General features: G+C 41.5%; 2 protein-coding genes across 2 annotated transcripts in view; one reads left to right on the forward strand and one right to left on the reverse strand.

Moving 5' to 3' along the window:
• The window catches only part of aldh3b1 (aldehyde dehydrogenase 3 family, member B1), an 18,089-nt gene extending 5,180 nt beyond the window's left edge, over positions 1-12,909 (forward strand). The window contains exons 2-11 of the mRNA XM_032538124.1: positions 1-12; positions 1,149-1,259; positions 1,605-1,725; positions 4,892-4,977; positions 5,966-6,047; positions 7,508-7,900; positions 10,281-10,447; positions 10,688-10,787; positions 12,077-12,264; positions 12,309-12,909. The exon at positions 1-12 is cut by the window's left edge and continues 158 nt beyond it. Coding sequence (XP_032394015.1) covers positions 1-12; positions 1,149-1,259; positions 1,605-1,725; positions 4,892-4,977; positions 5,966-6,047; positions 7,508-7,900; positions 10,281-10,447; positions 10,688-10,787; positions 12,077-12,264 — 1,260 coding nt within the window. The 3' untranslated portion in view covers positions 12,309-12,909. The remainder of the gene's footprint in view (positions 13-1,148; positions 1,260-1,604; positions 1,726-4,891; positions 4,978-5,965; positions 6,048-7,507; positions 7,901-10,280; positions 10,448-10,687; positions 10,788-12,076; positions 12,265-12,308) is intronic.
• A 1,452-nt stretch (positions 12,910-14,361) lies between these two features.
• On the reverse strand, positions 14,362-22,104 carry clpp (caseinolytic mitochondrial matrix peptidase proteolytic subunit). The gene is made up of 7 exons (XM_032538133.1): positions 22,031-22,104; positions 21,030-21,131; positions 19,178-19,249; positions 18,977-19,073; positions 17,575-17,762; positions 16,762-16,867; positions 14,362-15,383 (listed from the first exon to the last, which is right to left on the reverse strand). The coding sequence occupies exons 1-7, from the start codon at positions 22,040-22,042 to the stop codon at positions 15,148-15,150; spliced, it is 813 nt and encodes a 270-aa protein (XP_032394024.1). The 5' UTR covers positions 22,043-22,104; the 3' UTR covers positions 14,362-15,147.
• Between the last annotated feature and the right edge of the window lie 979 nt (positions 22,105-23,083).

Raw genomic sequence — 23,083 nt, forward strand, 5'->3', positions numbered from 1 at the left:
GACCTCGCAAAGGTACGAGACAGTGCTCACGTGTCAGACTCGCACACACTACTTCACTATTTCAAACACAAACCCAAAGGCCTCGCAGCATGACACTGACTAAGCAGTTGTGTCTAGCCTAGGGGTGTCAAACTACCTAATTTGATCTCAAGTGGGCCAGACCAGTGAATTTAATTTAATGTATTTTATACTGTTTATTGATCCCCAGTGGAGAAATTACAATTTACACTCTGTTTGTTAGTAATCACTACACACAGGAAATATACTGAAATACACACACATGCACTAATCGGTGTGAGTGGGTTGCCAGTGCAGTTGGGGGGTATGGTGCCTTGCTCAAGAGCACCTTGGCAGTGTACAGGAGGTGAACTGGCATCTCTCCTGCTACCAGTCAACACTCCGTATTTGGGTCTGTACGGGGACTTGAACCTGCGACCCACCGCTCCCCAACCCAACTCCCTACTTCCACCCAGAACGATCAGAAGTTTCTCTGCCACAAAGTTTCTTGTTGCGTGATGTCGGCAAACTAAGTTGCTTCTTCTACGAGAGCATTCCAAGGCCGTTGTTGGGAAAAAAATTATGTAACGGACCTGGGAGAGAGGGATAATATTCCAAAAAACTAATTCAGAATCTCTAAGATTAAAGTCGTACATTTCTGGAACAAGAAATAAGACATTCTCTACAGTTTGTGGTAAATCTGGAATTGTAATTATTTACCAGATTGGACCCTTTGACGGGCCGGTTCTGACCCCGTGGGCCGTATGATCTGTTCTGATGATGGTGAAATTCAAAATTTTATGACGTGCCCAACAAAACTGCCTGAAAGTAATAGTTACTTAACATTTTCTGCAAAGTATATTCTACTTATTTAATTTATTCGACTCCTTTCATAACAGAAATCGATGGACTGCTTAAGAATTAAATATCTTTCTCCAATTATATTTTTTTGGGATAAGTTCTCACACACACCACACATTTTGTACATATATGAACTACCTTTTCCAACTGATTATTTGATTTGTGTGTTTTTGGCACACATGCAGGGTGTTTTTAAAGTCACTAATCTTATCCACAGTTATCTTTTGTTTTTGTGTCTGCTACAGTTCATTAAGCTCTAACCTCCCTTTCTCACTCTTCTTGCTCCACAGCCAAAATTTGAGGCCGTTATGTCCGAGATTGATATAGTGATCAATGAGCTGCACTACACCATTGCTAACCTCACAAGCTGGATGCAGCCAGAGTATGTCGGCACCAACCTGGTAGGTTAAACAAAAATCTGTAAATCTTTTGTCCATCTTACCTCATCTACGTGAGAAAAATGGAGAGAGGTCTTCCACGAGTTTTGGTTTGAAGAGTTAAAGCCAGGGAAAAAACCTTTATTGTGTAAATGAGGACGTTTTACGTGTTTCGAATTAGCTTTTCTGATGCAATACAAAAAATGGGTAAATGGAAGCTGTCATTCCATATATTCAAACTTTTCATTCGGTATATTGCTACTGTCATTCCACATATTCAAACTTTCATTCTGCATATTCCTACTGTCACTCCATATGTTCACATTTCATTACATGCAGTATATATTTAGACTTTCATTCAATTTCCAGGCCACAAAGCTTGATGACTGTTCTGTGCGGAGGGAACCATTAGGAGTTGTGTTGATCATTGGGGCGTGGAACTATCCCCTGCAGCTCCTCGTCTTACCTTTGATTGGAGCCATTGCTGCAGGTACCATCCACGCACATGTCACCACCAAAGTATACACTAGATCAGGGGTTCCCAAAACGTTTTGCCCTCGACCCCCAAAGTACCGGTGCAAGTGACTTGCGACCCCCCCCCATTTAAACGTATATAAACATTGCGCGCAACCGTGCATGCACTATAGGCGTATCCAAACACGAGCATATTGACAACATAAAATAAAACACAAAATAACACAACAGTTTTATCTTGTGTTAAAATCATGGCTAACATATGCTATTTCTAATCGTTTTTAATTTAGATTTTATTTCTGGAAATTAACTTGTGACCCCCCCCCCCCCCCCCCCCCCCCCCCCCCTGGCTTGCGACCCCCTTGTGGGTCCCGACCCCCACTTTGGGAATCACTGCACTAGATTGACTCAATGTGTTTTTGTGACAAAAAACAACACACAAATGACAGTTAAAGTTTTCACTAAACCTGCTTCCCAGAGAAAGTGAAGACCAAGTTGAAAAACAAAAGAGCTAATGCCAGACATGAATTCATAAGGCGGACAGTACACCCTGGGATAATAATATTGCTCAAAAACTGACATTTGATCATTGTATAAGTTGATGAGGGGAACTTGTTTGCAATTTTTCTAGTTACACATCCACCAGACACAGAGCAACATATCATTCCATACAAGTCCACTATTCCATCTTAGCTCTGGTTTTGGTCCTCACTAGGGTTCTACGATACTGTTTTTTCAGAGTTAATACACATTTATAAGCAGTTAATTAAACTGATATTTAGAACCAATATTCATTTACAGTGAAAATTAATATTGTTAGGTCAAAATTAAGATACATGTATATGTCCTGCATTACAAATCTTAAGTAAATGTTATCGTACAGTAAACATCCATTTCCAAATGTTATAGGCTATGTCTACTGATGCATTAATGCATTTAAAACTTAAAGGTCCCATGGCATGAAAATTTCACTTTATGAGGTTTTTTAACATTAATATGCATTCCCCATATAAAAACCCTCATCTTGTTTTTAGACGTATGTAGCAAACAGTGGGTGACCAGGTTGAAAGATGTGAACCCTCGCCATAAGGGTACCCATTAAAGGAAAGAAGGAGGTGGTTGGCACGACACTTCCTGAAGTCTATGATTAGGTCTTTGGTTTTCCCAGTGTTGAGACAAGTTTTCTGTACACCATGTGACCAGTCTGTGGACCTGCTCTGTAGGCCCCCTCATCTCCTCCTGAAATGAGTCCGACAAGTGTGGTGTCATCGGCGAACATTATGATGGTATTGCTGGGGTAAGAGGGGTTGCAGTCATGGGTGTGGAATGAGTAAAACAGAGGGCTCAACACACAGCCCTGGGGGGAGCCAGTCCTGAGAGTGAGCGTTGAGGATTTGTGGGGGCCAAGCTTCACACTTTGGGGCCGGTTGGTTAAAACGTCCATAATCCAGTAGCAGATGGGAGAGGAGAGGCCAAGGTCAGACAGCTTTCTGATGAGGATGTCTGGGATGATTGTATTAAATGCAGAGCTGTAATCTACAAAGAGCATCTCACATATGTACCACTGTGCTCTAGGTGGTTTAGTGCTGTGTGAATGGCTATGGTGATGGCATCATCCGTCGACCTATTCACTCTATAGGCAAAGTGGTGTGGATCCAGGGTTGATGGGAGACTGGATTTAATGTGCTTTTAATACCAGCCTCTTAAAGAACTTCAGAACTACGGGGGTGAGTGGGGGAGAGAGTCTATAGTCATTCAGACTGCTGGGTGAGGGCTTTTTTGAGACCGGGATGTCTTCAGGCAGGATGGATTGGTGGCTTGGGCAAGGGACAGATTGAAAATGGTGGTGAACACAGCGGTAAGCTGGTCAGCACATTCTTTGAGCACTTTTCCAGGTAAATTGTCTGGACCGTCACCCTTTCTTGGGTTCACTGAAATGAGTATCCGCCTCACATCACACTCCTGCACTGCACACCCAATGTTGGACTTTTGACCTCAAAGCGAGCAAAGAAACAGTTTAGTTCCTCTGCTAGCGAGGCATCTGTGTTTGAGAGCGTGGAGTTTCTGCCCTTCTAGTTTGTAATGTTCTTTATTCCCTGCCATGCTGTGACGTGGTCTTCTATTCGCCTTTTATAGTCCTGTTTAGCCTCCCTAATGGCCCTGTTCAGGTTGGCTCTAGCTGAGCTGTAACTGGCTGTATTCCCAGACCTGTGTGCATCTTGGGCTTTGAGAAGAGTCTGTACTGTCTTGTTCATCTAGGGTTTCTGGTTAGGAAAAACCCTGACTTGCTTGTTCCCAGTGACCATCAGGGCAGCACGATTATGGACAAAATAATAATCACAATTACTTTGATCAGTATTGTGATCACGATTATTATCACGATTAGTAGTTGATTTGAACGTGAGAGAGACATTTTGTAATCACTGATCATTGTTTAGGTACATTAAACCACATTAAGCTTTTTTACCTGCCTTGTAGGGATAGAGAGTTTTGTGGATCTTTTTATTTATTTTTTTAAATTAAATTGAGCTTGAGGTTTTCAAAAAAAAGTGGTCCACCGTCCCTTCCAAAATCCACGCCTATGGTCATGTGATCTGTTGTAATATAAAGATATTTGTTGGCAGAGCTTTAAGTTTAAGTGGCGTGTTTGCTGCTAGGTTGGACTGACTATCTTTTAAAATATAATGGAAAGATACAAGTTGGGTTACTATTTTTTTTTCATTGTATTCACAAGCTGTCCAACTAGATTCTAAATGATAAGCCAACGAAGTCCTAGAATGTGAAGCTGATACAGTTGTTGTTCTGCACTCGACCCTGAGATGTCAGCATCTTGGCAGGACTTCTCAAAACATTCTGTTATTGTTAGGACGTTGCGACAAAACAGTAAAATGTCTTTACTTGATGCCATAGTGACCGAAGTCATTCATTTCCAGGTTCCTTCTGCCAAAGTAAGTTTTGAATCGGCCAGACGAACTTCCTTAAACTCTGTTCCAGTTAGACATGTACTAGTCAAACATTCTTTATCAAAAACCAAGATTAGAGGGCCAGGAGGCTAAATTTGGGCTAAAAACAGCCTGTAAGCTTCTTTTTGAAAGATGTGAAAATGTAACTTGTCAAGGTATCACTTCTGTCTTTTCTGACTGACTGATGATGATGATGATGATGATGGTGTCTCCAACCAGGAAACTGTGCAGTCATCAAGCCTTCAGAGGTCAGCGCCGCCACAGACAGTCTGATGGCAGAGCTCATCCCCAAATATTTGTCTCAGGTAAATGCAACTTTTGAGTCTTCCTGTTCCTGTGTCTTTTAAATCTACATATTTAGTCACAGTCCAAAATTTCGTAATTGCTTTTGTGTTAATGTGGTTTCTACTTAGAAACTATCCAAGAACACTGGAATCCAGTCAATACAGAACCATTCAGAACCACCGTCATGAGCTGGTACATCATTTGTCTCTAGTGTCATCAGGGTTGGAACCAAGTGAGGTTAGACACAAATAAGCAACAACTTGTTCACAGAACAGACCTGAAAGTGTAGACTACATGAAAACAGGCTGAAGAAGTCAAGTTTCTTTTGTTGTCAGAGCCAAACCAGTGCTGGATTATTGAGGCTGATACTGATATTTGAGAGTTTCAATGCATGTCCACGTTGCACTGCTCTTTTTGAACACCACACTTTTATCATGCCAAAAGAAGGTTGGGTGGTGAGCCAACCCCGATTTAAGGCAATGCAGCTAAAAACACTTCATTAACAAAGAAGAGCTGTGTCAGGGACTTGGTAGTAAAGAACTGTGACCAAGATGTACTACAAGATATGTAAAATCTCTGTGAAATTGTAAAACTGTTTGTCAATTCAATTCAATTTTAATTGTCAAATCACAACAGGAGTTATCTCAGGACACTTAAAAAAATTATAGAGTGCTGTCTAGACCTACTCTATTTGTAAAGACCCAACATTTTCAGTTTTCCACGAGCAAGCATTTGGTGCGACAGGGGCGAGGAAAATTTGTATAGGCAGAAACCTCAGACAGACCCAGACTCTTGGTGGGCGGCCACTGCCTGTTTTGGGGGACAGGCACTGATACAGAAATATGATTTATAACAATTATGGCAGTTGGCATGGTGCGCCATGGCACTTATAGTTACATTACAGGTATGACCTCAATATGGTTTTGACATTACAGTGCTCTTGTTGACAAGCTGGAGCTTGACACTGTATCTGACACTTTTACTGAGACAGGACTCTTATATTGGCAGGAATGTTATGCGGTTATTTCTGGAGCAGCAGAGGAGACCAAGGCACTTCTGGAGAATCGCTTTGACCACATCTTCTACACAGGTAAAAAACAAAAACTGCATATCGCAGCATTCCCGTTGTAGATGCAGTATATGTCCTTTACACCAAAATATCGCAACACATAATGCCAATATCCAAAGCATCACTCTGCTTTTAAAAGATGTAGGTTTGTGTATGAAATTATATATTTAGGGTGTGCAAACGTGCAACATAATTGCATCTATGGTCAGATTTCAGCTGCGCGGCACATTGAATTTTCATTATCTATAAATGTTTGTGGGACATGCAAAAATGTAGTTAAAAAAACAACAACCATTATCTTATATTACATTACAAATCACCATAACTTTAGCAGAACACCTTCTGCTTTCTTTGTGTTGGCACTGTAAACTCCAGTGGATTTCCGAGGACTATGGTTACCTGCACCTCAGATCTCGGCAGGGTAAATCCAGACAGCTAGCTAGACTGTCTGTCCAGTCTGAGTTTTCTGTTGCACGACTAAAACTACTTTGAACAAACACGTTCCACCAAGTTCCTTCTCAAGGCTATTTTGCAGCGGCACTGTGGCTCCGTCCGGACCTTGGCACCGCCCAAGACAATTGTGATTGGTAGTTGTAAACTAAAATAGTCTCGGAAGGAAGTTGTTTTTGTTGAAATATTTTCAACACCACATACAATATTAAATGAAGTAAACAATACAGTAACAAGAGTTATTTAAACTCAACTAACTGGGCGGTCCCAAAACCGCCCAGTTAGATAGTAAATGCCGTAAACGTATTCTTTGTAAATGGTTATAATCATTCCTCAAAAGAACCAAGCAGGCCTTCCTTGTTGCATCATCCATTCTTTCTTCAAAACTTGCTATTTTCAGTGTGCAACGTTAGCTTGTTAGCTCAGAGGTTCTGTTAACGTCTCTCAAACTTGAATTAAGAACGTAAACGCAAAGAAAGCAGACGGAGAGGGACATCTAGAACTTCTGATGAAACTATCTGGTAAATGAACTGTCGTTGATCCAGACCAGGGCCACAGTGACCTGTGACCATTTCCAACCAATGACACAGTAGCTAGCCAGGCCGTGTGCACATTGTAATCGAACCTTGTGCAACCCAACCTTGTGCAAGCCTTTGGTGTGAAAGGGTTTACTAGTCTGGCTTTAAACTGGATGTGTTCACTGAAGAAATAATCTGTATTTTAATGTACTTTTCATTTAAATGCTATGTGCAACCAATCGAGTCAACTGGCTTTATGAGACAGTATATGATTTAATATTAAAACTCTAAATACTCTGTGTAGCGTACTGATTTTGAAATAATAGACATCTTTACAGACAAAGGTATTTTTTTGTCCAGTTCCGGGACTTAAGGGTCCTGATGAAAACTTTGGTCCATAGCAAGATATCTTCATTACTTGCTGCCAGATTGTCCTTGAATGTTGGAACTACGTTCGTGAGAAGATGAATCATTTCCATTTTGGACATGTGACTCTTCAGCTCCGTCTTTCAGGTTCTCAGACTGTGGCCCGCAGCATCCTGCGGGCAGCCTCAGACCACCTGACCCCTGTGACGTTGGAACTGGGCGGCAAGTGTCCGTGCTTGATATATGGCCGGGTGAACATGGCCTCCGCCGCTCAGCGCTTGGTGTGGTCAAAGTATTTTAACGCCGGCCAGAGCTGTGTGGCTCCGGACTATGTGCTGTGCTCGCAGGCCACCCGGGACGCCCTGCTGCCCGCGATGCGCCAGACCCTGGAGGACTTCTACACCAAGGACCCTCAGACCTGTCCTGACATGTCCCGCATCGTGTCATCCCAACACTGGACGCGACTGATGGAACTGCTCGGCAAGTCCAAAGGCAAGGTTGTTGTGGGAGGAGAGGGCAACCAGCAGGACAAGTACATAGGTGAGTTTACTAGGCTGTGCAGTGTAGTGAAACGAGTGTTTGGTGCTACTTGGAGAACACGTATAGAAAGAATGTTTTGTGGGTGAAGGAGGGGTGTGAATTTTCACTGCTTCATTGATTCGATTACCCTGTCAACACTTTGAATCAATTCAATTTCCCGATGCATCGCCTCTGAATATTATTGTACATTTCTACACATGGTTTTCATTAACAAATTCAAGCAGTCCGATATACATGAACTCCCCTTTTTATTGCATCTGCTCCGAAAAAATACACTTCCTGAAAAGTTACTTTCTAGGAGACAGCAGACAACAAAGGCAAAAACAAAAGAAGCAGGAACAGAAAAAAATCAAGAAGCAAGACTGATAACTGATTATGGTCTGTCACTGTCTGTGCAGAGTCGTCCACGTCCGCATTGGGGTTAGTGGGGGTGGGAATCACCAGACCCCTCCCGATATGATATTATTGCGATTTTAAACATATTGCAATATTCTGCGATATATATATATATATATATATATATATATATATATATATATATATAAATTTTTCCCATTTTCAAATGACGTCCCCAAAATAACTTTGTCAACATCTGTTTTATCTTAAAAGATACATTTCTCTTTGTTCATATCAATATAAATAACTGTTTTGAATATATTGCTTGAGCTTTATCGTATTTGTACATAATGTCTTTCGTATCTTTATCCGTATATATTTCTCTTACTTGTTGTGCGTGTCCTTATTGCACTCTGGGTTGGAGAGAAATGTATTTTCAATTGCTCTGCAAGTCTGGCACATATTGCAGAATTGACAATAAAGTTGACTTGACTAATGTAAAGAGCATCAGCGATGCACCAAATAGGCCCAAGTGACAATGCATATTTCTATGACCATTTTTAAAAGCGTTTGGATAATGTATCTTTTTCCAAACCGACTGCCGAACGACATAATACTGTATATTTCTCAGAATGGGTTGGTTGGGTACAGGATAATGGTAAATGCTACAATATATAGTGTGTTGGTATAGCACTAATAGAGAAGTCAGAAGTGACTCAGTAATGTCAGTTCTATAGCAGTATCCACATTAAGTTGGCCGACATTAGCAACTATAATAGCCACCAGGCCACCGTGTATTGCTTTGAACAAAGTTGAGTTTAATAAATTAGAGTCTCCTTTTTAAGAGGAAGATTGTGTTTCTTTTTTCAAACGTAATCTCACTTCAAGGCTTTGAAGGAAAACAGGAAAGGAGTTTTCTTAAGCCCCTGCCGGTCTCCGTTGTACTGCGTGTGTGTATATATAGTGTGAAATCCTGCTTTCCCAGTTTCCACAAGCCCATCAAGTGTGGACAAAATGTATTAGTCTATTAAATTGGTCATAAGAGGAACACTGTGGCATAAAGAACTGTTTTGATTCCGTTTTTGGTTTTTAATAACGCTCTTTCTGGATTGAAAAAAGGGCAGACGTGACACCTTTTTAAGTGTAATAATTCAGTAGTTTGCACTGATATTAATGTTGCCCTCACTGACCTCAGACATGGGAACTGCAGAAATCTGCAATGAGACTGAATTCTATTACATTAAACCTCAGTAAATCACCTTTTGTAACTCCTGTTTGTTTTTTAGTTTTTTTTCAACCTGGCCCCAAGTGACTGATGGAAACAACAACATTTGACAAGCTCAGATTAACATTCTAATTTCATTCTAATTGACATCATTATGGAAAGGATTTCTAACAAGGTTGACATTTCTGTTGAAGGGTAAGATCCTTTTTTTACAACAAAAAAACATCTGCAAAATTGCATTCGCTACAGCCACTAGACATGTAAATACACAGTAATTTTAACATTGTACAACTTCACTTCATTCAAAGCAAAAAAAACAAAAAACTATGAAAAGCTGTTTTGGGTCGTCTTTCCACTTTTCTAACCAGTTGAACTCTAACTTTGGTTGAAATAAATACCTAGTTTACAGATTTACATGTGAAAATATGTTGGCTCTGTACACAGTTTTTTTTAAATGGAGTCTGGTGGGTTTAGCGCTGGCGACTTTAGATATGTTTCTGATTAAACAGAAAGCTCTTAAAGAGGTTTTAAAGGTATTTCTCTGTAGGGATCCTTTCCATAATGCTTTCAGACACTAGGAATATTAATCTGATCAAAGATTGTTGTTCCCAACAGTCACTTAAACACCAAAAGGTTGAAAAAAACGGTAGTTACCCTTTAACTTAAACCTCAGATACAGTGTTCTCTTGTGACGTTCAGTTGACTTTTACAAGACACCACAGATAGATTGATAACTAACGCGGCTCATGTTTGTTTCTCCTAAATATTTGGAATCATAACACTTAACCATTTCATTAATGTAGCAATGTCTTCTGTCAGCTCCCACAGTGGTGGTGGACGTGGCTGAAGACGACGCTCTGATGGAGGAGGAGATCTTTGGCCCCATCCTGCCCATCATCACCGTCGAGTCCCTGCAGGAAGCCATCGACTTTGTCAACCGCAAAGAGAAGCCGCTAGCCCTCTATGTCTTCTCTGAAGAATCCTCCGTAAGATCTCACGACTCTACAGCCTCCCACAATCATAGCTGTAGACATGTGGTCCAGGGTTTCTCCTGACTTAGAACAAGCCTTGTGGGGGAGGGGAGCATGTAAGCACGATCGGTCCACATTAAGTAAAGGAAATGAGTCTGTGTTGTTTGGTAAATTGCTATTCACACATTGCTCCTCTATGCAGGAAGAACTCTGATTGTCTTCTATTTCACATGCGGTCACCCTTCCTCTTTGCAGTTGGTAAACACTGTGCTGGAGAAGACCAGCAGTGGAGGATTCTGCTCCAATGACGGGATCATCCACATGGCCCTGCCAACCCTGCCCTTTGGGGGTGTAGGTAGGTGTGATCCTGCTTTCCAACATTCCAAACTTCTAAACCCTTTTGGAATTTAGGGGCACTGTTGGGCTACCCCTGGAGTTGCGGACCAGTCGGAATTGCTGCTGTGCTCTGCACTCCAAGTTGAAATTAGTTTAAAATCAGTTGCCGCTTAAATCACAACCACGGCCTCAACCAATTCCAGAACCTTCCCGCGCTTTGCCTCTTGGCTCTGCGCCCTACCTCGCGCTTTTGCCGTGGATCATGTGTAGGTGGCGTAAAGGTCTTCACACACCGGGGGCTTGTAATATTTGTAATAAATGAATGATCACACCAAGCGTAGGGCTGGAGTCTCCGGAGCTAATCATTCCACTCAGCAGCCGGGGAAAGGCGTCAACTCCGTCTGTAGGCGCATTTATGCCCAAACTGCAGACTCCAGCTACTCTACATTCACTCTCGCGCTTCACCAGCATCCCTAGAAGAACTTAAAACTGGCCAGTTGTTACACACTTGGATGTTGTGTGCATGGCGTGCATGTTTTTTTATTTTTCCTCCTTGTAGTGGCAATCTGTCGACAAATAACGCCACTGGGTGAAATCTGAAGCCCACCTCACACACACATATCAACCCCATTCACGGATGCACTACCTCAGGATTTACTGCAGTTTTTACTGAATTGTGCAAAACCCCTCATAGCTGCACAGTGTGTCTTTGTACTCCCCCATTGGAACAATGTTCTAATATTCAGCAATTGTAGTTGCTTACGTTTCAATTTGGGTTCTAATCCGCGCCATAAAATGACCAACTTCTTCTCTGGGGACTACCACCACTCCTCCTCTCGCTCTGACACATAGAAACTCAGCCAAAGGCGGGACAGGTCTGGCACAACCACCTCTGATTGGCTAACCCTACGTTTCTGTTAACCCTCTCCTTGATGGGGCTACAGGTGCGTCGCATGGGCGACAGACACACAGGATATTAAACCTGTTTCATGCCATTTGAACTTGTAATTTGTGTCCTCTGTCACTAACAGACAAGTTTGCTCACTCTAACATGAACTTTTTGGCTTGAGCCCCCTCAAAAAGGGTCTAAAAAAACCGGGACTACACTGTAGTTTTCTCTTCATTCTGTGCAGTGCAATGAAATAAAGTTCCGTTCAGTTAGAGAACATCTTGAGAGAGGCCTTTTTAAAAGATGCTGTAGATGTGTAGCCTGATTATCACAAAGAGGGACTGGAAAATGCCTTATACATTTGTATAGTATTTTTTTAGTTTTTTGACCGGTGATGTGGTTTGGCCCACTCCTTCCAGGGGCCAGCGGTTGGGGCAGTTACCACGGCCGCTGGAGCTTCGAGACGTTCAGCCACCGGCGGGCCGTGATGCTGCGCGGCTGGGCTTTGGAGAGACTCAACAGCCTGCGCTACCCCCCGTACACCGAGCAGAAGCTGAGCTGGCTGCGCTGGACCACCTCGGCCAAGTCCAGCTGCTCACTCATGTGACGCCACTAAATGTTGGAATTACTGGAATTGTTGGGTCATTGTAGTAAGTGTGTGTGTGTGTGTGTGTGTGTGTGTGTGTGTGTGTGTGTGTGTGTGTGTGTGTGTGTGTGTGTGTGTGTGTGTGTGTGTGTGTGTGTGTGTGTGTGTGTGTGTGTGTGTGTGTGTGTGTGTGTGTGTGTGTGTGTGTAATTTAAAACTGGATGTATAAATGTGAATGCTTTGGAACTGGGATTAACCATTCTTTTTTTTTTTAATCGGTTTGTGTATATTACTGGAGGTTTGTGCATTTCTATCTGCAGACCTCTGACACTGTACTCATCTGTCTGCCACCATTATATTTGGAGCTTGTATCTACAGTGCTTTTACAAGTTTTTTTTATTTATATGGGTTGGCACAACACATGTTATTATATAGGTAAAACAAATTAAACTGGCTCAGGTATGTAGAATGCATGCTTATTTTTTATCCTCTTGCGCTCAGATTTTGACATGGTGAAAAGTATGTTACAGTGTTTTTTGAATAACTTTTGTCATTGTAAATCTTTTGTATTGTTTTGGTTATTTGGTTTAGTTTCACTTGGTGTCTGCGGGGGTCAGTGGTTTAACACTGTTTTTCATAAATTATGTAAATAAAATGTAAATTCTACTTTTATTGAACAATTTCTCTGAAAGTTGCTGTTTAACAATAATAAATGAGGATGTCTGCCTGCTGCAGGACGTATTAGAATAATAGTTCAACGCTAAGTCATTCATTTCCTGCATATACTCTATGTAAGGGGGGGAGACTAGAAATATTTTAACTTCTTTTATGCCTCTGAACACCCAAACAGGTTCTCAGGTTGAAGGGGGGGGGGCAGAGTTTTGATGGGAATTTAATAATCTTGCTGTTATCTGTCCTGCTCTACAGGTGCAACAACGCTGACGAGAGACTCTGGAAGTTCTCAATCAATCAGGGGGTAAGGGGGGAGGGGGTAAGCCAGTCTCTTCAAAGCGTACCTCCTATGGCGCCATTTAGTTAACGAGCTATCAACCACCATTAGCATCCCATTGACTCTCATTCATTTTGGCGCCACTTTGACATCGAATAACTTTACATCTGAAGTGTTTAAAGACTCTATTTGTCCGTCGTTTATTTCTAAAGAAACACGACAATGTATAAAAGGCTCCGTTACCTTAAACCTCACGTTATGGCTTCGTAGCAGATGTTTTTGTAGAAATATGCTAACGATTGTGTCATAACGACGCGACAGAGGAATTATCGAACAGTACAGAATAAGCTTGCAGACAGTTTATCATAGTACATAATAATGCAGCGCAGTGACGATGCAGACATTTCATGCACAAGACGTGTGTAACTCCGCTGACCTGCCAATCAACCCCATTCATAATAAGTCAGCTGTCACTCTGTGAGTAGCATACGTCCATTCTCAGATATACAATTTTTTTCTTTTTCTTTTTTTTTTTTATATAAATCCTAGGCTATTTATTTCAGATAATTTAAATTTACATGTGTTGCAGCTGTATATTTTCAATCTGGGAAGGAAACCGTGGCTTAGCATTTTATTGAAATCCCAATCTGTTTCAATAGAAGAGCTTGTGAAAAGTGGCTTTGACTTAAAACTGAACATTTAGCCCACTTTCTGAACAATATAGAGATATATTGTGTATATATAGATATATGATGCGTATCACCATTCAGCCGAAAAATACAGAGTAGTGCTGTCAGATGGTTTAATCGCAAATTTTTCTCTCTTCTAAATGTCCCTTCATGTCTTTTTGTCCCATTATTTTTAATCATTTTAATGCTCTTATCAACATGGAAAAGTGGATCGGCTCACTTTGTGCAAATGTTTTTTTTATTGAAAGGGTGAAAATTCAAAAGGGTGAAAATAATACTTTGGGGGGGGGGTAGACATCAGACGTGTCCGTGTGTGTCCCATCCTCCCTATCAGTGTGTTGAACGTACAGTGATTAACACGATACACATCTCCTGCGTTTTAATTTTCTCCATCATTACATAGGACACCAGGGGGACTGTGCATGGGACGATCAAGATGCATTTGAGACAAAATGGATCAAGAAAAGCAGTCCATGTTTTGTGAGTTGTGGACATTTTATTAAATACAAATATGAGTATTGAAATGCAGGTCATCTACACTCTTCAGTGGCTGTCTCTGCGACAAGATGGCTCCATAGTCTCAGCAGGCGCCCCCCCTCACCTGGATGAGATCAGCTACCTTATTAAGCTGTGCTTTCACTGGGAGCGCTAACATCAGCTCAGCTCAAACTAGGGCTGCACAATAAATCCATTATTTTTCATCACAATATCAAGACTGACAAATCACAAGACACAAAGGTGTTTTTAAATTGGAGAATATTTAGAAAACTACACTTTAAAATGTCACAATCAATCTTTCCTTAGTGTTACATTACCTTTTATATTCAATTTGTTTGATAAAATGCTGGAAATAATTTCCTTTTGTTTGTTTTTAACTGAACAAACTGTGTTGTGTTATAGCAGAACTGAGTACATTTTAATGTCTGTAATTCATCGCGAGTAATATTGTTAGAGATATTCAACAACGTTATGGCATCTCCCGTATTTTCCTCACATCGTGCAGCCCTAGCTGAAATACTCCGGTTTCCTTCAGATGTGAGTAATGACCAACTTCAGCCATCACTTCTTTGACTTTTATTTCACCGGGAATCTACATCCTAACAGTAACGTAAATGATCAGCTGACCACTGTACATGATGAAACAGCAGAGTGTTGGTTAGGGGGGGGGGGGGAGAGAGAGACAGAGACAAAGAAAACATCATGGAGGCGCCGCCTTGTTCTTCCCAAACTGTCAGGTATCAAACCACCAGCGCTCTGTCTGCGCCTTCATGGCTCAGGTTTGTGTGAGGAGGGGGGGTTTGTCCCGGGGAGGGTCTGCCCAGGGGCTGCAGACTCTGGCTGTGGGTGGGGGCTGGCTGCTGCTGCTGCTGCCGCCGGCTCTTTCTGCACCAGCTCCGGCTCATCCTGGCCGGCCTGGGGCGGGTGGATCAGGACCTTGTCGATGATACCGAAGTCCTGCGCCTCCATGGGGCCCATGTAGCGATCCCTCTCCATCACACCCTCTAAAAGGAAGGACAGAAAGGAGAACAGGGCACCGTTCACTTTCACTCAACAGGTTTTTCAAGAATTTTTAGGCCTAGGAGCTCATTACAAATCCAGTAGAATTGTTTTGAATATAGGGGGTCCCTGCTCATGGTTCTTTCAGTTAGGGGGTCCTTGGCTTAAACAAGGTTGTAGATCCCTGACATAAGACATGAATGAGGAGCGGGGGGTGGGATAACGTCAAATTAATATTGCGCTTGAACACAGCAAATGTTGAGTACGACTCCTCTTCACTCCTGCCAAAAAAAAGGAGCAGACATTGTCTGAAGTTTCAATCTTTGTTGGTTACATAACACAGGTTGGGTAGGCAAGAATGTGCAAATACATATAGTGGTGAATACTACTACTTAAATAGTATTTATAAAGATTTAAGTAAAACTATGTTTGTGCAAGTTGCACCATTGTGTAGTATTGTGAGGTGTGTAAGTCTTATCGCGTGGTTAGCTCACCTGGTAGAGTGCACGCCCATATCTAGAGGTCAACTCCTCAAAACCGCGGGTTTGACTCTGATCTGCGGCCCTTTGCTGTATGTCATCTCCCCCCCCCCCCTTTTCATGTCTAAGCTGTTTTATAGAACTAAAAAGGCCTAAAATGCCCAGAAAATAATCTTTAAAAAAGTTTTATGGCATGTGGTAGGAATTATTTCCTGTAGTGTAGTAGTAGTAATAATAAGTGTATTGTTTTCTGTGTATTGCTAATCTTATCTCTTTAAAAGCCCTTGCCTTTCCATTAAATTGAAGTTTAACGTTTTAGTTTAACAAGCTGGTGCAGGTGCGTTTAGGGTCTTTAGGAATCCACTTGTGCTAGATGAAAAGCAGAAAAAATGGTCCGTGCACCAGGCGCATGGTTCAAAAGGGCTGTACTTTATGTCTTAATTAATTCATAGGTGTGTTCTGGGTGTTAGAGGCAATCAACCAGAGTGTCATCTCCCATTCCCTTTAAAAGCCAGGTGCGTTTGCACCTTGGCACATTGCATGGATTTTTTCTATTGGGTGTGTGGGTGCGTGCGTGCGTGCAACAAGCATAGTTGTGCACGAGCCTTGGTTACAATAACAAGGAAATGCTGCGTTACTGACTTTAGAGGTTTTTGTTGGTCAATCACTTGCCGCTGCCTCAAGATAGCAATACGCCCAGAATGCCCCTGAACACACCACCTTGTAAGACCAGCAGGCCCAGAATGCACCTGAACACACCTCCCTGTAAAACCAGCAGCCCCATGGGCGCGGGTTGCTATTTGAACGGCGTGGGCGCTGGACGGGAAACTGACAGCGGCGTGGGTCTTCCACTAGCGAAGACACCTGCGTCGGGCGAGAGCGAGCCCACAGAGCTGGGACCTACCGATGGTTTCCAGCGGCTGGCCCGTGTGTTTGGCGTAGATGACGTTGATCTGTTTCTTCAGCTTCAGGATCTCCTCCGCCTGGATGGCGATGTCTGTGGCCTGGCCCTGGAATCACAGACACAGACACGGGTTAATGTTACCGGTTTCATTTAAAAAAAAATGATTTCAAGATTTGTATTTGCCATTTGTCAAAATGAGTCAAGTAAAAAGAGTTAAGGGCAAAGAAAAGCACACCGACTAAGATAGAAAAAGATTATACTAAAAGACTAAAAATACTTAAATACTATACAAACAAGTGCAGAAATTATGAATACTGTAACTGGAGTATGAGTACTACTATAAGCCAGGTGTATAATTAAATATTAATTAATCTATACAGTTTGTTGGGATATTGCATTTGCATTTGAGAATAAATATTGCACAGTAGTAGAGGATGATTGCGCTAATCACAGTGAATTGTTCAGTGTTTTATTGATTTATTGTTTAATTGAAGATTGCCTTTACATGTTTATTATTCCCCAAGTCTATTTCCACGACGGTCCACTTCCGGAATTGCTCCGGTGCCGAAGGAAATTCCACCAGATCTCCGTCACCTTCCTCTTTTTGTGCTGGCGTTCTGTGTGGACTAACCAGACCCTCCTTTGCAGCGCTGCGGAGGAAGGTCTGGCAAAGCGAGACTAGTATTCCCCAGTTTTAGAGTAATGGTTAACTTTACAGGCTTGGCAACGTTGACTCTGGAATCCCATCCCCACCTCCCTCCCTCATGCTTGATTTCAAAACAGTATTAAAAGGACGTGGGGCGACCCCCTTACCCTGGTGCCTCCTGAAGGCTGGTGGACCATGATGCGGGCGTTGGGCAGTGAATGCCTCATGCCCGGCGTTCCGGCTGCCAGGAGCAAGCTGCCCATACTCGCTGCCTGGCCGACACACCAGGTGGAGATGGGATTGAGGATGTACTGCATGGTGTCGTAAATGGCCAGGCCCGCTGTCACCACACCGCCTGGGGGACAGGGAAGGGAAAGACCGGGCATCAATGTACTGGTTTTAACAGGCGCATCATAAGGCCAGATGTTATTTTTATTAATTGATTTTTTTGTGGGGCTTTTTTCAGAGTGACACTGGATAGACAGTAAAGGTGGGAGAGAGATGGGGGATGACACGCAGCAAAGGGACGCGGATCGGACTCAAACCTGGGCCGCAGCAAAGGCCTCAGCCTACATGGGGCGCACGCTCTTACTGGGCGAGCCAGAGGTCGCCCAAGGCCAGATATTTCTTACTCGGAAATTAAAAAGAGAAACTGGTGCGGAGACGTATTATGTTGTACTACTCAATGTGTTTTATTTTGATCGGGACCAGAAAATAGTTTGTCTGTCGCCATTGACCATCGTACATGGGTCCCATGGAAGCAAACGGAAGGGGCGGGACTTCGGCTCTTTATTGCTCCGCTGCCAATGGAAATTTTGCCCGGTGGGCAGTTAAGTTGCAAATTCTTTGTGTTTTTTAAACTGCGGCTGATTTCTGAGGACTATGGTTACCTGGTCCTCAGATCTCTGCAGGGTAAATCCAGACAGCTAGCTAGACTATCTGTCCAATCTGAGGACTATGGTTACCTGGTCCTCAGAACTCTGCAGGGTAAATCCAGACAGCTAGCTAGACTATCTGTCCATTTGGAGTTTTCTGTTGCCGGACTAAAACTTATTTTGAACGTACACGTTCCACCAAAACAACTTCCTTCCTGAGGCTATTTTACAGCGGCTCCATGCGGAGTTTAGCACCGCCCAAGATGATTGTGATTGGTTTAAAGAAATGCCAATAAACCTGAGCACATTTTACTTTGTATTGCGGTGGAGGATGGTCTGGCAAAACGAGACTACACTCAACATAACGAGGCTATAAAGAAATGCTAAAAAGCAAACTGAAAAAGGATTTTGTGATATTATGAAACGACAATTAGGCCTGGCTTTGTGTTAATTTTCAAAAACAAAATCAAGCCTCCTTCTACATTTATTATGTAGCTGTCTAGAACATGTTATTGGTAACTGAAAAATGTAAAAGCTGAAGTTGAAATGTTCAATGTGTAATGGAAAAAGGAAAACCGCATACACAGGACAACTGAAATGGAAAACGATCATTACGATTTAAGGTAGTCTTTTTTTGGTTTTCCAACCTTCTTCTATTTGGATTTGTACAGTTCTGCCATGCAGGGTTTCTCACCAGGACTGTTGATGTACATGTGGATGGGTTTGTTGTTGCTTTCTGACTGGAGGAAGAGCAGCTGGGCGATAACCAGGCTAGCCACAGTGTCATCGATCTGGTTGAAAAAGGCAGAAAGAGACAGAATATAAAATCCCTTTTGGGCGAAAATAAAAAAAAAAAATTAAGTTCACTCTTGTTTCCAATGAGGCAGACACTTACAGGACCCATTACACAAATGATTCTCTCTCTCAGGAGGCGGGAATAGATGTCATATGCTCTTTCTCCTCTCCCCTGGAAAACAATAACAAGGCAGAATTTATTTTAACTAATAGAACACCAATAAAACAATTCTATATCGGCTCCAAGAAACTGTCTCCTCTCACATGGCTCCTCCATGTCTTTCGTGCATTGTTCATTTCTGCAAAAAATTAGTGCGTGACTTCTTTTTTTGTTCAAAGTGTTTTTATTGAACATTTTATCAAATATAAGATACACTTTACAATACGTTTTCTTTTTATGTTAACCAACCCACCCAGGAACAATCCCCACCTGTTGCACCAATACAAATATTAATTTGAGAAAAACAAAAACAACAATCATTAACATGTTTTAAAAAGGGTAGCACAAGTACGTACAGTATATTACTCCTCTGAATTTGAGATTAGAGATGGATCCACCTTCCTAATTTGGTCGAGAACCGGTTGCCAGATATGAAAAAATTTGTAGGCACAGTGCGTGACTTTTTGATATATTAGATTATTCAAGCCATTGCCAACAACTCTCTCTCTGTATTTCTCAGTATGACTATGTTGAAGATTGTGGCGTCTGGTGACTTTCCTGAGCAGAAACTCGAAAATGACCTCTTCTGACAAATCCATGTGTTTTTGATCCTGCGTGTCCTCCTTGGCTACTAGCAACTGCGTGGAGAAGGGTGGGGGCGTAGGCTTGTATTATGTGGACGCGCCGACAGCGTTGTTGTCATTACCTACAATTCCTTGTGTGTGTTATCAACAGTACCACACGTCACGCTCTTTTCCTAGCTGTGAGACGCTCCTCCATGTCTTTCGTGCATTGTTTTGTGGGACAGTGCCAGAGTGTTTCTCAGTTTCCCGACTGAAGAAATTGTGGATGGGCTCGTCTTGTGTGGTAATTTCCCACCAGACCGGGCTGTGATATAACCCTATGGATCAAACGTGCATCGCCAATTTGGTCCACTAAAAGGGCTGTTTTTGCCGTTAACAAAGCTAAGTCTAAGTCTAACAGGCGCTGATTATTATTGTATTATTATTAAAAACATTTTAAGTCTCTGACAACATTATTGAAAGGATCCCTACAGAGAGAGACCTTTAAAACCTCTTTAAGACCTTTCTGTTTAACCAGAAACAGCTCTGAATTCACTAACGCGCTAAACCCAGACTCCATTTAAAAAAACAGTACTTTTACCATGTATAGAGCCAACATATTTTCACATGTAAATCGGTGAACTGTGTGTTTAATTCAACCAAAACTAGAGTTGAGATGATTGGAAAAGTGAGAAAACAACCCAAAACGTCTTTTCATAGTTTTATTTTGTTTCTGTCTACTTTGAATGAAGAGTATCTTCCGATGCTAAAATGAATGTTTATTTACATGGAGTCTGGTGGCTTTTGCGAACGCACTGTCTCACGTTGTTTTCAAAAAGGATCTTACTCCTACTCTTCAACAGAAAGGTTGACCTCCTTAGAAATCCTTTCCATAATGCTGTCAGACACTTTAAATGTTAATCTGAGCCTGTCAGTGGCAAAACAAGCACTTTTGTGCATGTAACTGGAAGTTGCATAACTGCCACATAACTTACATTGTAGCTTGTTTTGCTACTGCCGACTGCAGCAATCTTGTTCAATACAGGTCAAAGGTTGTTTTCCATCTGTCACTTAGGCACAAAAACAGGAAAATAGGGTCCAGGTTGAAGGAAAAAAAAGCCTGAAGTTACCCTTTAATGTGAGGATGGTCCAGGGGCATGTGTCTGTATAGAGAAGTCGTGCATAGTGTAGCATGAACACAGCTCAGCACTTAAAGTCATCTTACTCACCGTCTGCTCCACAACCATGGGTATAAGAGGACTCCTCCATACAGGACTGTGGTGGATGGACCGGCTGTGTTTCAGCGTCAAGCCTCCGATGTGCAACACTCTCTGAAAGACACACACACACAACGGTTTCTACACACGTGTTCAACAATTGCTACACACATTTAAAAAAGCAAGACAAAGGGATACATAGAAACACTTATAACTTAGATATAACAGTGTGTATTTTTGTTTCTTTTTTCAGGGAAAAGAAAGAAATTACATTTAATAGGATCTTAACTAAGCATTAATCTGTATTTATTTGGACACAAGTCATTTCTTGAAGTTCTTCTTTGATCCAAATTAACACAATTACTCAATCAAAAATTGTGTTCATAACTTAACAGCCTTCCTCAGTTATCTATTGACAGTGTAACAATCAATCAAGCTTATGTTATCTTATGGGATGAGAAGTTTTAAGTGTATACCATCTTATAAAATAATACTTTCCTTATCCGATTTGCTTAACTGATCAAATGACAAACTAGTACTAAATGTAGTAGCATTTTAGCCTTTTCTGTTTTGTTCAACTGTAGGCAGTTCATGCCTACATGATGTAACCTGACATCACGGACGCATTTTAAGGTGACACACACTATGCAGGAGCCACGAAGTTACACAACTAGACGCAGCAACATGCTAAACTGTTGTGGAAAATACGCGGATTTTGTTTGGAACTGCCCATTGAATACGTCTATTAAACACTGTTAAGTTAAGTGTAATGTGTTTTTGGACAACTCTAACGTTACACGTTGAGTTTTAGAACCGGGACAGTGTGCACCTGACAGCGGTGATGATGCCAAGTAACCTTAACGTAACGCTCCACGAGCTTCTAACGTTAGCTAATTAGCTAGCTGACACGCTGTAATAACAGCAGTATCCGCCGGGTTCATTTTAAACTAATGCCCAGTATGAGCCTCGCTGACCGGACCAACCCTAACCCTAAAGCGGCTGGTTATACTCACTTGCAACAGCATTTTAAGTCTTTTCTTTACCCCTCTGTGTGACCCCCAGATACACCGGAACCAATAACAACCGTCTTCTTACTGTCTATGGACAACAACTTCAACTTTGAACCGCCTGCTTCTTTTCTATAGGTTAATAGGCGCTCGGTTTCAAAGTGTAGTTCATTAGCGCCCTCTACAGGACGGTGCTTTGTTTTACATGCTACTGAATACATGTTAGCAGTACTACTACTACTACTACTACAAATCACCCTTTTTACCAAGTATTGAATAGCCTACTGTATTACACAAATCTAAACTGTTGTGTGCTACTGTTTTTATTTAGTTTTTTGACTGATGGGTGTGATATACTGTATAAATATAGATAGATAGATATTTATTTATTTATTGAGCCCAAAAAAATGGGAAATGATGGTGTTACAGCAGCAAACATACATCAGTCACACAGCACAGAATATAAATATAAACGGAATACTAGGATACAATATACATATGTACAATAGACATGAAATAATAACAGTAATAATAATAATGATAATAGGATTAAATTTAAGAACAAATATTTGAATATGGATGGGAAAACAAAATGTGCAACTGCTTAAATAGTATGCTAAAATGTTTATAAAAATAAACCAGTTGTACAGTGTGTGTGTATATATGTATATGTATATATATTTATTTATATATACACATATATCAAATTCAGGGTATACTATTTTGTGGGGCTCCAGTCTTAACCCTTGTGTTGTCCTCCTGGGTCACAAACTGACAAAAAATTGTCATTTTTGTCTCTTTTTCAGACTTTTTTTTTTTTTAAAGTTTTCACCAACACTACCTTACTACCAGTAGTTTTACACTACTTTTTGGAATCATGGTCAGTAACCCTCATTTAATAGAATTATACCTAATATTTGAGTTAAAAAGAGCAGATATTATGAACTATTTTGACTAATAGTTAAGATCAGAGGTATGAAAGTGATCAGTTGTATTCACAAAGAGCGTTGTATGGAATCCAATCCATTTTTTATGGTAATTTGGTTAAAAAGAAACTCA

Source organism: Etheostoma spectabile, chromosome 15 (assembly GCF_008692095.1).
Source record: "Etheostoma spectabile isolate EspeVRDwgs_2016 chromosome 15, UIUC_Espe_1.0, whole genome shotgun sequence".
Taxonomy (NCBI): domain Eukaryota; kingdom Metazoa; phylum Chordata; class Actinopteri; order Perciformes; family Percidae; genus Etheostoma; species Etheostoma spectabile.

Bases quoted from the DNA above. Each gene is read 5' to 3' on its own strand.
- clpp (XM_032538133.1), bottom strand. The intron at 17,763-18,976 runs GTGAGAAACCCT...CCTGTCCCCCAG, and splicing joins CATGTACATCAACAGTCCTG to GCGGTGTGGTGACAGCGGGC. The intron at 16,868-17,574 runs GTAAGGGGGTCG...CTGTGATTCCAG, and splicing joins AGCCTTCAGGAGGCACCAGG to GGCCAGGCCACAGACATCGC.